At 50.7% G+C, this 14,086-nt stretch overlaps 5 protein-coding genes across 5 annotated transcripts; 3 read left to right on the forward strand and 2 right to left on the reverse strand.

Moving 5' to 3' along the window:
* Positions 1 to 50: 50 nt before the first annotated feature.
* Positions 51 to 1,204, reverse strand: N7447_005202 (sucrase/ferredoxin-like domain-containing protein; the record flags this gene model as incomplete). The annotated part of the gene is made up of 2 exons (XM_057229464.1): positions 51 to 746; positions 815 to 1,204. The coding sequence occupies 2 exons, from the start codon at positions 1,202 to 1,204 to the stop codon at positions 51 to 53; spliced, it is 1,086 nt and encodes a 361-aa protein (XP_057084554.1).
* Positions 1,205 to 3,877: 2,673 nt separating this feature from the next.
* On the forward strand, positions 3,878 to 5,238 carry fdh (formate dehydrogenase (NAD+) FDH1; the record flags this gene model as incomplete). The annotated part of the gene is made up of 4 exons (XM_057229465.1): positions 3,878 to 3,880; positions 4,031 to 4,057; positions 4,123 to 4,298; positions 4,353 to 5,238. 4 exons carry the CDS (start codon positions 3,878 to 3,880, stop codon positions 5,236 to 5,238), a joined length of 1,092 nt encoding a protein of 363 aa, XP_057084555.1.
* A 569-nt stretch (positions 5,239 to 5,807) lies between these two features.
* On the reverse strand, positions 5,808 to 6,354 carry N7447_005204 (uncharacterized protein; the record flags this gene model as incomplete). The annotated part of the gene is made up of 2 exons (XM_057229466.1): positions 5,808 to 6,227; positions 6,328 to 6,354. The coding sequence occupies 2 exons, from the start codon at positions 6,352 to 6,354 to the stop codon at positions 5,808 to 5,810; spliced, it is 447 nt and encodes a 148-aa protein (XP_057084556.1).
* Positions 6,355 to 7,308: 954 nt separating this feature from the next.
* Positions 7,309 to 7,604, forward strand: N7447_005205 (uncharacterized protein; the record flags this gene model as incomplete). The annotated part of the gene is made up of 2 exons (XM_057229467.1): positions 7,309 to 7,429; positions 7,516 to 7,604. 2 exons carry the CDS (start codon positions 7,309 to 7,311, stop codon positions 7,602 to 7,604), a joined length of 210 nt encoding a protein of 69 aa, XP_057084557.1.
* A 421-nt stretch (positions 7,605 to 8,025) lies between these two features.
* On the forward strand, positions 8,026 to 13,528 carry N7447_005206 (formin sepA; the record flags this gene model as incomplete). Its single annotated transcript, XM_057229468.1, has 2 exons — positions 8,026 to 9,203; positions 9,256 to 13,528. 2 exons carry the CDS (start codon positions 8,026 to 8,028, stop codon positions 13,526 to 13,528), a joined length of 5,451 nt encoding a protein of 1,816 aa, XP_057084558.1.
* Between the last annotated feature and the right edge of the window lie 558 nt (positions 13,529 to 14,086).

The raw sequence follows: 14,086 nt of genomic DNA on the forward strand, positions 1-14,086 counted from the left end.
CAATGTATATGCATATCCACATGTATCGTACGCTCTACTCTATCCTAAGTTTACATCCTCAAAATATCACCACTCCTGTCAATGCCACCCCGGAAATGATCCGCAACCACTTTCCCTCCGAGAATAGTCTCCTCGACAAGACCCTCCACATGCTTCGGCTCAATGCGGCCGTACCAAATCCCCTTACCCGCCAGCGGGTGGGGCTCTGAAGAAGTTTCCAATGTCATCTTCGGCGGGATATAGATAATCACATTGCCTGCGTATTTGTGTCCTCCAACGTGACTGATCAGACCAATATTAGCATGGTTGGGGCCATCCACTGTGGTCCCATCACTGCCCGCAGAGCTGAATCCTCGCGCTCGCAGCACGCGCTCGAACTCGCTTTCCAACGCGGGGGCCATGATACCACAGCGCATGTCGCGACCTCCATGTCCGCATATTAGCACTGTCGGAGAGTGGTTGATGTCGATCACCCCCGGGAAGTTTGATGCTAGGTCTGGGGATCGGGTCATGTCTGCTTGTTTGCTTGTGGGGAGAGAGGAGTGCATGTCGTGGAGTCGTTCGGGGAGAAGATATGCGCGTACGAAGGTCGTTAGATCGGTTGTTTGGTCGGGCGATGAGGCCGTGTTCACGGGTATTGAGGGGATATATTTGAAGCTGGGGAAGAGGAATACCGACGCGGAGGCGGGAGAGGAGGTTGCAGCTGGCGCGATAGATGAATTCGTGACCAAGATATTGTTGAAAGGCTAGAACGATAGGATCTCAAATCAGCAAGAGTTTGGGTATCTATTGTCGGGTTGTACGATCCACTTACATCAAGATACGGCCCGCCACGACCTAGCAAGCTCTTCAGTCCCCTCACAAGGTTACCCCAGCCTTTATTTTCGCCATCTTCCTCAATGCGACTCGTCCAGTCTGGCTGTCCTGTACAGACGAGAATCTGCTGCGCGTAGGCAGCCATCGTCCCATTCAAGACTTGTTCATGATCGATCGGTAGATCCTCCGGCAGGTCGGGCGTAGGTGGACAATTGCAGTTTGATTCAGGACATGTCTTGGTAACGGGGAAGGGAGGGGGGATTTCCAGGCGCGCGCGGAGTCTGCTGCTGCGCTGAGGTTTACTGGACAGTAGACGGATTGTCTGGGAGTTTCGATAGGTTCGCCCGCTCCAGGCGCGCGTGAGCGATTGCGCGAGTATTGGTCGCATTGAATTTATGATCTTGGATGAAGCGGTAGAAGGTAGACAAATTCAAAGAAAAAGATGTTTAGAAAATAACGGAGATGCCAATGTCCGAGTGCCGAGTCCGAGAAATCGGAGATTCAGAGATTATCAAATCCCCACGTCTGATCTGCAGATCTAACAATTATGAGCAATTATCCCTGAATATTTTTTTTGAAAGGGGAGGAGATAGGTAAAAGCAGAAATAGCAAGAGTCTTGTATAAAAACAATTTTAAAAAAGATACGCAAGATTGAGAATCCTAGCCAGCACCTGTGGCCAGGCTTCCAAAGAGGAAATTTTCCCCAATGCCTTGTGTGGGATGGAGAGCTTTCAATCTTGGAATGTTTGTTGCAATGAACGAAAACCCATCATGTACATGGTTGTCTACAGATACTTTAAATTCCCGAGGTCAGAATTCCAAGTTGCGCCTCGAAATTGTGAATGTACCATAGCATTCAGTTTATCATCGCAATGTTCCCAATTCAAGCTCGTGCCAGCTGAGGATAATGGTATTCTTGGAACTGTCACGCTGGCTGACAAGGGAGCTGGCCCGGTGTGAGATATTCGACGCATACATGTTCCACTCATGATGCAGCTTGTCGTAATATTGACGGAAGACATACTCTTGTAGAAAGTGGGGACTGCAATTATTCTCTGCGTTGTATGGTGGCGGCTAATTTGTCTAGAGAAGTATGATTGAGGCCGGAGGTCTGTGCGGACTCGAGCGATTGGGCACATGATCCAAGTGTCCAGATGCTAGCATCGATATGGAAAAATATCGTGGGAGTATCACCGAAGGAAAGGTGCTGGTAATAGCCTTACGGATAGCCTTGTGGATGGAGATGTTTGGAGGTCTTTTGGAGGTCTTTTTTGAGACAGAGGTAGTTCATCGGTGGAACGTTTTGGGGTCTGACTGCGAATGTGTTAGATTATCTAAGATAGAGATGTTAATGGATCGTCACGCATGGACAATGCTCGAGGTTCCAACGACTGCAGCGTCTCTGGATTTGAAAAGGAATCACATATTTCATATGGCAATAGTACCCGGAAACAGCTTGACGTGCTTCCCCGTCCACTGCAGGCTGGAAGTTCGAGTGACTAATCGAATCCGACCCCCGGGCCTCCCCCGCACTGGTCATACGACATATGCGCCAAAGCCTCGAGACCAGCACTTCATGACTATCCTGACCGGTTGCATGGGTAATTTGAGTAATCTTGGGATGAGTTAGGAAGGGTAGCTAGTGCATCGTCGGCATCCTGCGAAAGTAATGGTGTATAGTCTGTTTTCCGATCGGAGGGCTCGTAACTATAACATCGGTCAGGGAAATGTTTTGAGGGTTCGCTGATCAATGTCCACATGCGACACCCAATGTGGTACATCACATCGTAGCAATGCAATCCCATGTCCGACCGGGGAGCAATGCTAATCAAAACACGCATTGCAGTTGTCCAATTGACCAGCAGTTCAGCAAACGCGCAGCGAAAAGACAAACATAATGGGTCGAAAGACCCGGGATACGGTGGATTAAAAATAAAGGAATCCTGCTCGAGCCCTTGATGCGGTCATGCTATCCGTGATCATGATCTGATCCGGAAAGCTAGTGGACCCGAGGACGGTTCTCCAAGACCTCCTCGCGAGGAGATGTACCTGTATGGAGTATGAAGTAGCGGGGCCGGAGTTGGAGAAGGTGGCACGAAGGCCGAACTTCGGCAGAAAGGCGGTAATTGCCCGGGATTCCGTGAAAGTAGCAAAGATGGGCTGAGGAACTTGGGGGTGAGATAGAATCTAGAGTTAGGAGCTATAGGAGGTTGGAGATGCTAATATCTGTAACAGTTGGGGGTAGATGGTATACCTAGGCGGTTGCGCGTAGATTCCACCCCCTCATTACGTAAGCTTATATCACCTACCCCCCTGCGGGGTAACTTTGGCCATTTTTTTGGTGGGCTGATGAGTTGGGAACTATTGGGAGGGTATAGCGATGTAGATACATATGTAGCTTTGAGAGATGCTGTATGAAAGGTGAATTTTACTTCTGTATAGCTGTATATACTGCATATATATAAATACTATCAAGAGTTCACGTTCATCCCTTTAGAGCTTTCCAAGGTTTAAGATATGCAGTAGTGATACATAGTAAAATATGTAATATACAATGTATGTGGGCTTCGGGGTACGTGGCAAGTTACCTAAAGTCTAAAGATGATAGGCTTTAGTTCCAAACAACCTTGGAATGTGCAACATTGGCCCCCTGTCCCTCATGCGGAGAGATCTCCAAGTGGATGTTCAGTGTCCGGCTCTCCCGTTTCTATGGCAGTTATTTTGAGGGGATGCAATTGCCTGTAAAGAGAGAGGGGGCCTATATATAATCAGCTCTTGCTGTTCTTATTTCTTCTCTATCCAACTACCTACTACACTACGATTTACTCCGATATACTCTACCTGTAAGTCTTGTATCACTTTTCCTATTTCTTCCCCTATAGTCAAGTCACATTTCTTGGCTACAACATTCCCCACTTTTCTCAGGCCTTGCCGCATCCAGCTTTCTATAACGCCGTTCTTGGACATTGACCGCATTGAGATGTGCATTTATTCATTATAACAGAGCGCTGACCTTTTTTTTCTAGCGACGTCTTGATTTTTTTTTTATAATCCATCACAATGGTATTTATCCGCTCTATTCCTCGTCAATTGACAGCCCTTTCCCTCAAGCTCTCTCGAGCAACGATTGCCTCCAGCCCATTCACTCGGACTTCACCGTTGGCCGGCTCTATTCCAGGTGCACGTACGCTAACCGCAACTACCAATCTCCAGGGCAAAGTTCTTTTGGTTCTCTACGATGTAAGTCATGCTCAGTTCATGTGGGACATACTTCAATCGCTAACCTGGACTCTTCTGTCATATAGGGTGGTGAACACTCCAAGCAGCAGCCTAAGCTGCTCGGTACCACCGAGAACGAGCTCGGCATCCGCAAGTGGCTCGAGGACCAGGGTCACACCCTGGTGACCACCTCCGACAAGGAGGGCGAGAACTCCACCTTCGACAAGGAGCTCGTCGACGCTGAAGTCATCATCACCACTCCGTTCGTTTCTCATGGCATAAACTTTCAAAAACTCCCCAACTAACGATAAAACAGCTTCCACCCCGGTTACCTCACCGCTGAGCGTCTGGCCAAGGCCAAGAAGCTCAAGCTCGCCGTCACTGCCGGTATTGGTTCCGATCATGTTGACCTGAACGCCGCCAACACCACCAACGGCGGTATCACCGTTGCCGAGGTCACCGGCTCCAACGTAGTCTCCGTCGCTGAGCACGTCGTCATGACCATCCTCCTCCTGGTCCGCAACTTCGTCCCTGCCCACGAGCAGATCAAGAACGGCGACTGGGATGTCGCTGCCGTCGCCAAGAACGAGTTCGATCTCGAGGGCAAGGTCGTCGGTACCGTCGCCGTCGGCCGTATCGGTGAGCGTGTCCTCCGCCGCCTCAAGCCCTTCGACTGCAAGGAGCTCCTCTACTACGACTACCAGCCCCTCTCCGCCGAGACCGAGAAGGAGATTGGTTGCCGTCGCGTCGACGATCTCGAGGAGATGCTCGCCCAGTGTGACGTCGTCACCATTAACTGCCCCCTGCACGAGAAGACCCGCGGTCTCTTCAACAAGGATCTCATTTCTAAGATGAAGCCTGGTGCTTGGCTCGTCAACACTGCCCGCGGTGCCATTGTCGTTAAGGAGGATGTCGCTGAGGCCCTGAAGTCTGGCCACCTCCGTGGCTACGGTGGTGATGTCTGGTTCCCCCAGCCCGCCCCCAAGGACCACCCTCTCCGCTATGCCGAGCACCCCTGGGGTGGCGGTAACGCCATGGTTCCCCACATGTCCGGTACCTCCATCGATGCCCAGGTCCGCTACGCCAACGGTACCAAGAACATCCTGGAAAGCTACTTCTCCGGCCGTGAGGACTACCGTCCTGAGGACTTGATTGTCCACAAGGGTGATTATGCCACCAAGGCCTATGGTCAGCGCAAGTAGAAAGTGTCTTTACATGATGCAGTGTGAAGCATTCTCCGGCTGAGATGCATCCTTTTATATCTTGTCTTTTTTATGTTCATAACAGTCCCATTTGCTCAGGATGGCATGGGCGATGCTGAAAAAAGTAGCATCTTTCACGATACCGATGAATAATATTTATAACCTTCAGTTCTTTTCCACTTCGATTTGCATTTAAATTTCTATACATTGACGTACAAAGCTCGATATGGGGTATAATATGCAGAGTTGTGCATGATGATCGGTGGAACTCTGTTAGTGGTACCAAATTAATTGAGCCTAGCTGGTGTCTTTTTTTTTAGAAATTCTTGATCAAGTATGATTAGTAGGAATAGTCTATAATACATAGATATCAATTGTTTCACCAAACCAAGTCTTGCTACATGCAATTGCATAAAAACAAACAGAACAACTATATACACGAAGTACACACCCATGCTCGAAACATCAAACATATAAACCAGACCATCTAGCTTGCAAAATATCTCTAGACAAAAACCTAACCCCAAGAATGTAGATATATATATATATGCGAAAATGCCACCAACATTTCAAAGCCTCCCTCCCCGTCCATTCTCACTCCTCTCATCATCACTGTCATCCATAAAGCCCTGCTCCAAATCCCGACTCAAACGACTCTGCGTGTCAGCCATGGTATCACGCCTCCGTTCCTCCAGCGCACCCCGCCTCACAGAATCCATATCCATCCCAACCAAGGTCTCCCCTTCCTCATCGTCAATGCTGATTGTATCATGGTCGGCTATGCGTGCGCCCAACCGCCACCGAGACGGAAGAAAGAAATGCATCACTTTATCGGCTATGCGATCGCGTAGGGAGAGAGTGTGCGCCGATATACTGTGTAGCGGGAGGTATTGCGAGTATCGTTGGTGGTAGCGGCGGAAGAAGGGGATTATCACACATGAGGCTAGGATATAGATTGAGAATGCGATTGCGGCTGGGATGAGTATTGTCTGTGGGGGTTTATTAGTTTGGTTTTTGGTCGCGATCTTCATGGAATGTGCTTCTGCCGGAGATGACGTTGTGCCTCGAGATAGGGAGTTTTGCGCGTACCTTGGCAAAGACACCTGCTGATCCCATGCTGGGTGGGAAATTAGGCTTCGGAGCCTAAAATACAACGGTTGAGTGAGGTTTGGTTTGGCGTGAGAAATTGCGGAGGTCGGGGGGGGGGGGAGCCTAAACTCAGGATCGGCAGATCGACAAAGCACCGACCACTCGGGATCTCAGAGTTTTGTTTGAACTTTTATACTATCACACTCTCGTTACTCAAAAAAGTTTCGGTTTCGTGGAAAACTAGTTACTTGACCTTCTCGTGGCCTAACCCTCAAGGCACTCTAACAAAATGCGTCGATGTTGGACAGTGAGACTACTTAGTCCCAGCGGCCGCATCAGTGCTAGGAGTACCAAGAATAGTCGCTAATAACTCCGAATAAGAACTTCCCTTGTCTTTCATCTTTCTCCTTTATTCCCTTTGCTCATCACTCGATAATATGAACGATCAACAGTAGGTCTGCTACGACTCTCTCGATATCTAGGAGAGTGACATTTTCTTTAATGAATCTCTGTTTTTTTTTTGTCCTTTTTCTCCTTCGTAGACTTCGGCTCAAACCCGCTTGAGTTTCAACTCCTTGGCTATGCCCTCTTGCTGTAATATATATCGCACTATCATGAGTTTATTTACATTTTTCAAACTGTCTAAGTAAGATTTACTAGCTAGGTATGCCACAAGGAGTTGTAAATAAAATATAGCCTATGAACTGACAGGGTACCATATATGGAGATCAAACTCCAGAGAATATATCCCTTTCCCTTCCTTCTCTCCAAGCCCCGCTCAAGTCGGGCTTACATGTTCCTCTATCGTCGTGGGTTGGAGCTGGAAATGCTCCTCTGGGGTTGTTGATATTGTTGTTAGTTGGAAGAGAAGAAGGAAAAGGAAAAAGAAGGGGGTTTATAGTAGACTTTTGGGCTGCGCTTTCCTAGTGTAGTTTTCATGGAAGGAAGCCATATCCCATATGGCTCCTTAACCTAGTACCGATGTATGCGCTCACTTCTATGGCCATACCGGACAAATGCCTCCATGGCATGGCAGTGGAAAAGCTCAAGGTTGACGTGATGGTGATGATTCAGTGCCTGGGCAGTAGTGATGCCCAGGTGAGTTCGTACTGATCTGTCTCACCCTCGGAACTATATAGTGAGAATTCTGCAAATGACGCTAATATGTGGCTGATAGTATGAATACAGATTCTCAATATATGGGTGTTTCATCACAATTGCTCTTCGAAACTCCGTTCCAAGTGCCCTGGACGTCTTTCAAGTATAAGCTTACGTGATATTGGCGATCACGTGCGCGGTCGGGGAGTTTCTCCGGGAGCCCCCTAATATCAATAGGACGGATTAGATGAACGCTCGGGCTTTGATCCTGGTGTCAAACTGGACTTAACATTTGCAAAAAAGGCTTGCATGTTAATTTTCTTTTCTCATAATTTGCCTTCTTTGTGGGGTGAGTGCCCGTGAAGAAATTCCCTTACCCCTCGTCTCTTGCGACTCCGCTGTAGCAACGGGTATACTAACCAGGGAGGGACAATACAGAGAGCCACTTTCGCCCCATTTGAATGTCATCACCTTATCCCATATCACTTGCGATCGACAGCGCATCATCGCGAAACCGACATCTTTATTTAATACGGTTCCCGAGAGTGTTGGAGGGGCTCTTATGCTGTGCCCTGCCTCATCTTAGTGACGCCCGCCAAAATGCCACCGAGTTCACAAGCCGACAAATCTAGGCAAACATCGAGCGGAAAGTCATTCTTCGGACGAAAATTGTACAAAGAGAAACCTACCGAGGAACGATACGATAATTATGGAGGGCCCTACGATAGCCTGGCACCTCCGGGAAGTGCCGCGGGCTCACGCTCGTCCCGCTATTCGAAGCGGTCTTCGATTCAATCTGTCGACATGACCCAGGATTTGGACCCAAGCAGTATCGCACACACCTCGGGCGTCATCACTTCCATCCCCTTTGAAAGTCTACCCACCGACACCAGGACCCCGATTCCCATCGACAACTCTCGCCCTGGCTCATCGCGCCACGAGCCCTCGCCCAACCATCTGGGGAAATCTGGAGGCGACTACCATCAATATCCGACCGTGACCTCTACCTCTGCGCCAAATGGGTACGCTTCACATCCTTCTGGCCCCCGTCCGCCTCCGCACACCTCGAACAGCACCTCAAACAGCACCCTGAGCAGCAGTAACTCCGGCGACCGAGGTGCCAGACCACAACAATGGGGACGGCCAGGCAGCTCTGCAGCGAATAGTGGGCCTAATCACAACTCCTATTCTATTGATTCGTCCTCCAACTCCCGCACTTCCCTCGACCAAGCCAGCATCTACTCCTCCGTTTCTTCGAACACGCGCGGTTCAAGCTACTTCTCCTCAGATAATTCCTCTCGCACTCTCACAACCTCGCATTCTGGTGACCGCACCATGTTCCCCAGCTCCAGCTCGGGCCGCTTGTCAAATGCGGGATCCTCCCACCAGATCTCTGTACCGGCCGCTGTCCCCCGGCCACAAGATAACTACCTCACTCGACCGAGAGATGACCGTATTGTGGATCAGCTGTTTCTAGAGCTGATGCAGAAGCGAGGATGGCAGAACCTTCCCGAACAGGCCAAACGGCAGATGCTGTCGTACCCCGCTTCAAAGAAATGGACATTGGTACATCAGGATCGCTTGACGGAGTTGCAAGGAGAGCAAAAAAGACGACAAAATGCGCGACAAACTCATGGCCACGACGGCTTGTCCGGTTTGCTTGAACGTGCTGATGAAGAAGGTAGTCCGGAATGGTATGTGAAGAAGGTGATGGATGATACCATTACGTCCAAGCAGCTTGCTAGTCTGAGTGTCAGCTTGCGGACACAGCCAATCAGGTATGAACTGCCCTTTTTCTCGATCTGGTGCATATCACTAATAACACAACAGTTGGGTGAAAGCCTTTGTTGAAGCCCAAGGTCAAATTGCTTTAACCAATGTCCTCTTGAAGATCAACAGACGAAAAGTCTCTGGTCCTGTCCCGGCACCTCCTACAGGCGATAAAGATCTAGACCGGGAATACGATATTGCCAAATGTCTGAAAGGTCTCATGAACAACAAGTATGGCGCAGACGACGCTCTAGAGCATCAAAATGTGCTAGTTGCACTCGTCACCTCGCTATCATCGCCACGTCTGAATACTCGGAAACTTGTCAGCGAAGTCCTCACTTTCTTGTGCCACTGGGGTGATGGACAAGGCCACCAAAAGGTCTTGCAATCCATGGACAAAGTCAAAAATGACCACAACGAAACTGGTCGCTTCGATGCTTGGATGCGTATTGTCGAGGTCACAATCGACGGTCGTGGAAAGATGGGAAGTCTGGTCGGTGCGAGTGAAGAGTACCGCAGCGGAGGCATTGGCATGGAGAACCTCCTCATGGAGTACGCGGTCTCAACCATGATCCTCATCAATATGCTGGTCGACGGAGCAGAAACGGACCTGCAGCTGCGTTGCCACATCCGCGCCCAATTCACGTCATGTGGAATTAAGCGTCTGTTGACGAAGATGGAGGGATTCCAGTATGAGGTTATCGACAAGCAAATCGAGCGGTTCCGCGAGAACGAGGCCATCGATTACGAGGACCTCCTCCAGCGGGAGGGCAGCAGCATGAAGGATAGTATCGAAGGCGAAGTCAAGGACATGAGCGATCCTATGCAAATCGTCGATGCAATCACGTCCAAGATCAACGGCAGCCGGTCCCACGACTACTTCCTCTCAGCTATGCAACACATGCTCCTCATCAGGGAGAACTCTGGCGAGGAAGGGCTCCGTATGTTCCAGTTGGTAGATGCTATGCTGAGCTATGTGGCCATGGACCGTAGGCTGCCTGACCTTGATCTCCGACAGGGTCTCACTTTCACTGTACAGAGTCTGTTAGATCGGCTGCACACCGATGCTGAGGCAAGACGGGTCTATGACGAGTCTCTCGAGGCCCGGCAGATCGCCGAGGCTGCCATTGCTGAGCGCGATGAGATGCGAGCGCAGGTTGAGCTTGGCGCAGATGGCCTAGTCTTGAAATTGCAAAAGCAAATCGATGAACAGGCTGGTATTATTGAGCTGCAACAAAGGCAAAATGAATCTTTCAAGGCCGAGGTTGCAGAAGTACAACGGCTACGTGCTCAGGAATTGCAGCGCAATGAGCTGGAAACCCGAGAACTATACCTTATGCTTCGAGACGCCCAGGATATTGCCGCCTCAAATGCCCGAAAGGCCAATAACCCTGAGACGGCGGAGGCCGCAGATCCATCCCAGATGCCTGGTATCATGGATCGCGAAAAACTCATGGAACGTCTGGAACGCCAGCTCGAGCGGACCAAGACCCAGTTCAAGCTCGAGGGCAAGGTCTGGGGCCAGCATGGACCATCTGACCGACTCCGTGAGCTGCGCGAGAAGATGGAAGGCGAAGCGGATGACAGTGAGGACTTTGCTGAAGCTACCCGCCGAAACCTCGACCCTGGTTCTTTGGGATCTGTTTACCGCAAGCGCAGCAATATTCCTACGATGGACTCGACTCTGGAAGACGTGGAGGACATCCCGGTGGATAGTAATGGCGAGCCGATGTACGAGAAGCCTCGTCTGGTGGAAATGCACCGCCCTCGTTTGAATCCCGCCCAGGCTACCGGCTTGCTAGGCGAGATTGCTTCCAAGGTTCCTAAGTTCGATGCCGAAGATTCCGATGCCGTTGAAGGGGAACACGTACTAGAAGACAATAAAGCTGCTGCAAAGGCTATGCCGCCTCCTCCTCCTCCAGGTGGTAAGATTGTTCCGCCGCCGCCGCCGCCGGGAGTTATGGCTCTTCCCCCACCTCCACCGCCAGGAGGCAAGATTCTCCCTCCTCCGCCTCCACCAGGGGGCTTGGCTCTTCCCCCGCCGCCTCCCCCGGGTGGAAGGGTTGGTATGCCTCCTCCCCCACCGCCTGGCGGAATGACTCTCCCACCGCCGCCTCCACCAGGTGGCGCCAAGGGTGTTCCTGGACTGCCGCCTCCACCTCCACCCCCAGGTGGGAGAGTTGGATTGCCTCCGCCGCCGCCTCCAGGTGGTGGTGGATTTGCTCCTCCCCCTCCTCCCCCTATCCCTGGAGCCAAGGGCTTGATGATCCCCCCGCCTCCACCCCCTAGCGGTGCTTTAGGTGCAGGCTGGAGACCGACATACATGGTTGGAGATGTTTCGCCATCTACAATCCACATGCCATCCATTCGACCCAAGAAAAAGCTCAAGGCTCTGCACTGGGACAAGGTCGATACTCCTCAAGTGACTGTTTGGGCTGCTCATGCACCGACTGCTGAGCAGAAGGAAGAGAAATATACCGATCTTGCTAAGAAGGGTGTATTGGATGAGGTTGAGCGATTGTTCATGGCCAAGGAAACGAAGATATTTGGAGCCAGCACTGGTGCGAAGCAGCGCACGGCCAAGAAACAGATTATCTCGAACGATCTATCCAAGAACTTCCAGATTGCTCTGTCTAAATTCTCTCAATACCCGGCCGAGGAGGTGACTCGCATGATCATCCACTGTGACAAGGAGATCCTGGATAATAATGTCGTTATGGACTTCTTACAAAGAGACGAAATGTGCAGTATACCAGAGAACGTCGCAAAGCTTATGGCACCATATAGTATGGATTGGACGGGCCCTGGCGCCGCTAGTACCGAGCGTGAACAGGATCCCTCCGAGATCACCCGCGAGGATCAGATCTATCTTTACACTGCATTTGAGCTAAATCACTACTGGAAAGCAAGAAACAGAGCGCTTGCTCTGACTCGCACCTACGAACCAGAGTACGAGCACATCTCCACAAGGCTACAAGAAGTCGCACGAGTCAGCGAGTCCTTGCGAGACTCTGTGTCATTGATGAACGTGCTCGGTCTGATTCTTGACATTGGAAACTTCATGAACGACGCCAACAAGCAGGCCCAGGGTTTCAAGCTGAGCTCCCTCGCCCGGCTGGGTATGGTGAAGGATGACAAGAATGAGACCACCTTTGCTGATCTGGTTGAGCGTATCGTGCGCAACCAGTACCCAGAATGGGAGGGTTTCCTTGACGAGATCAGCGGTGTCATTGGCCTGCAGAAGGTTAATGTCGATCAGCTCCGCTCTGACGCCGTCAAGTACATTAGCAACATTAAGAACGTACAGTCGAGCTTGGACGCCGGTAACCTGAGTGATCCTAAGAGGTTCCACCCCCAGGATCGTGTCAGCCAAGTCGTCCAGCGATCCATGAAGGATGCTAGACGGAAGGCTGAGCAGCTGCAGCTCTACCTGGATGAGATGGTCAAGGCTTATGACGATATCATGGTCTTCTACGGCGAAGACAACGCAGACGAGAATGCTAGACGAGAGTTCTTTGCTAAGTTGAGCGCGTTCTTGATCGAGTGGAAGAAGTCTAGAGAGAAGAACACGTCTCTAGAGGAATCCAGAAGGCGCACAGAAGCATCTCTCGCCCGTAAGCGAATCAATGCCAACCTCGCCAACAACACTCCCACTGCAGAGGCAGCGCAGTCGCCTGCTTCAAGTGGTGCCATGGACTCGTTACTCGAGAAGTTGCGTGCTGCAGCGCCTCAAGCCAAGGATCAACGAGACCGCCGCCGTCGTGCTCGTCTAAAGGAGCGGCATAACGTCCGCGTAACTTCAGGCTCCAAGCCACCTCCTGATTCGGGCGAGGCGGAAGAAGGCGAAGAAGGGGCTGAAAAAACAGCCAGTGGCGAAATCAATGACGAGAGCGGTCTTCTCAGCCCTCCAATAATCGCAGAAGAAGATGGAAAGCAGGAAGGTCAAGTGTCTGAAGGCGAAGACGTTGCCGATCGTGCTGCCAGCATGCTTCTCGGCCTGAGAAGTAATTCCGATTCAGGCAGTGGCGAGCGCCAGAGACGGAGAAGAGAAAGCGCAGACGAAGAGCGTCGTAATCGCCGCATGAGACGCCGCAATCCCGCTACAAGCGGGAGCAAAGATAGCGCGGATGGCTCTAGTGGCCTTGCTACAGTTCAAGAGCCTGCTTCTCCGCAGGCAGACTCGATGGTTACAGACGACCAACAACTCCCCAGCCCACCCAACGAGTCTCAACCTCCGCCTTCAATTGTTGTATCAGAGCAAGACGCTTCTTGCTCACATGATCCCTCAATTGACGGTTCTTCTCCCCCCAAACCAACTGATTTGTCGGATTGAGTCAAATCACCGACAGCCGATTTAATTTAATGTTTTATCGATTCCCATTGATGACGCAACGGATCTATACTTAAATGGGTTCCTTCGCCATCAACACCACCACTCACTACTACTACAACCGCCCTCGATTGTATAATACCCATTCCCTACCTACACTACTCTTTGAGCCGCCCTCCTTGATTTGACGAGCCGAGCATGGTGTGATGATACCATTTCTTTGTTTCTTCTTTTCCTTTCCCTCCTAACAGTATACCTTCATGTGCAATCATTGTCTCTTTTCTTTTCGTTATCCACTCCCGCATACTCATCTGACACCGACTCCCTGTCTCTCTCTCTCTCTCTTTGTACATAATCTCTTTCCCCCTGTCTTCATCAAACGCTATCTGCCATGGAAATGTCGCCATGATTGGAGGGCGTATCATCGAATTGCATATTGAGCCTGATGCTCAATGTTTCTTGCATTGTCACCTTGTTCTTTACTTCCTATTTCGGAGCGCAGGCGTGATCAAGTTTTATATCTGCTGTGTATCCTTGACCAGAGCTGCATTGGATGGACTG

This window comes from Penicillium robsamsonii, assembly GCF_028829455.1.
Source record: "Penicillium robsamsonii strain IBT 29466 chromosome Unknown utg000003l_segment0_segment0, whole genome shotgun sequence".
NCBI classification, from domain to species: Eukaryota; Fungi; Ascomycota; class Eurotiomycetes; order Eurotiales; family Aspergillaceae; genus Penicillium; species Penicillium robsamsonii.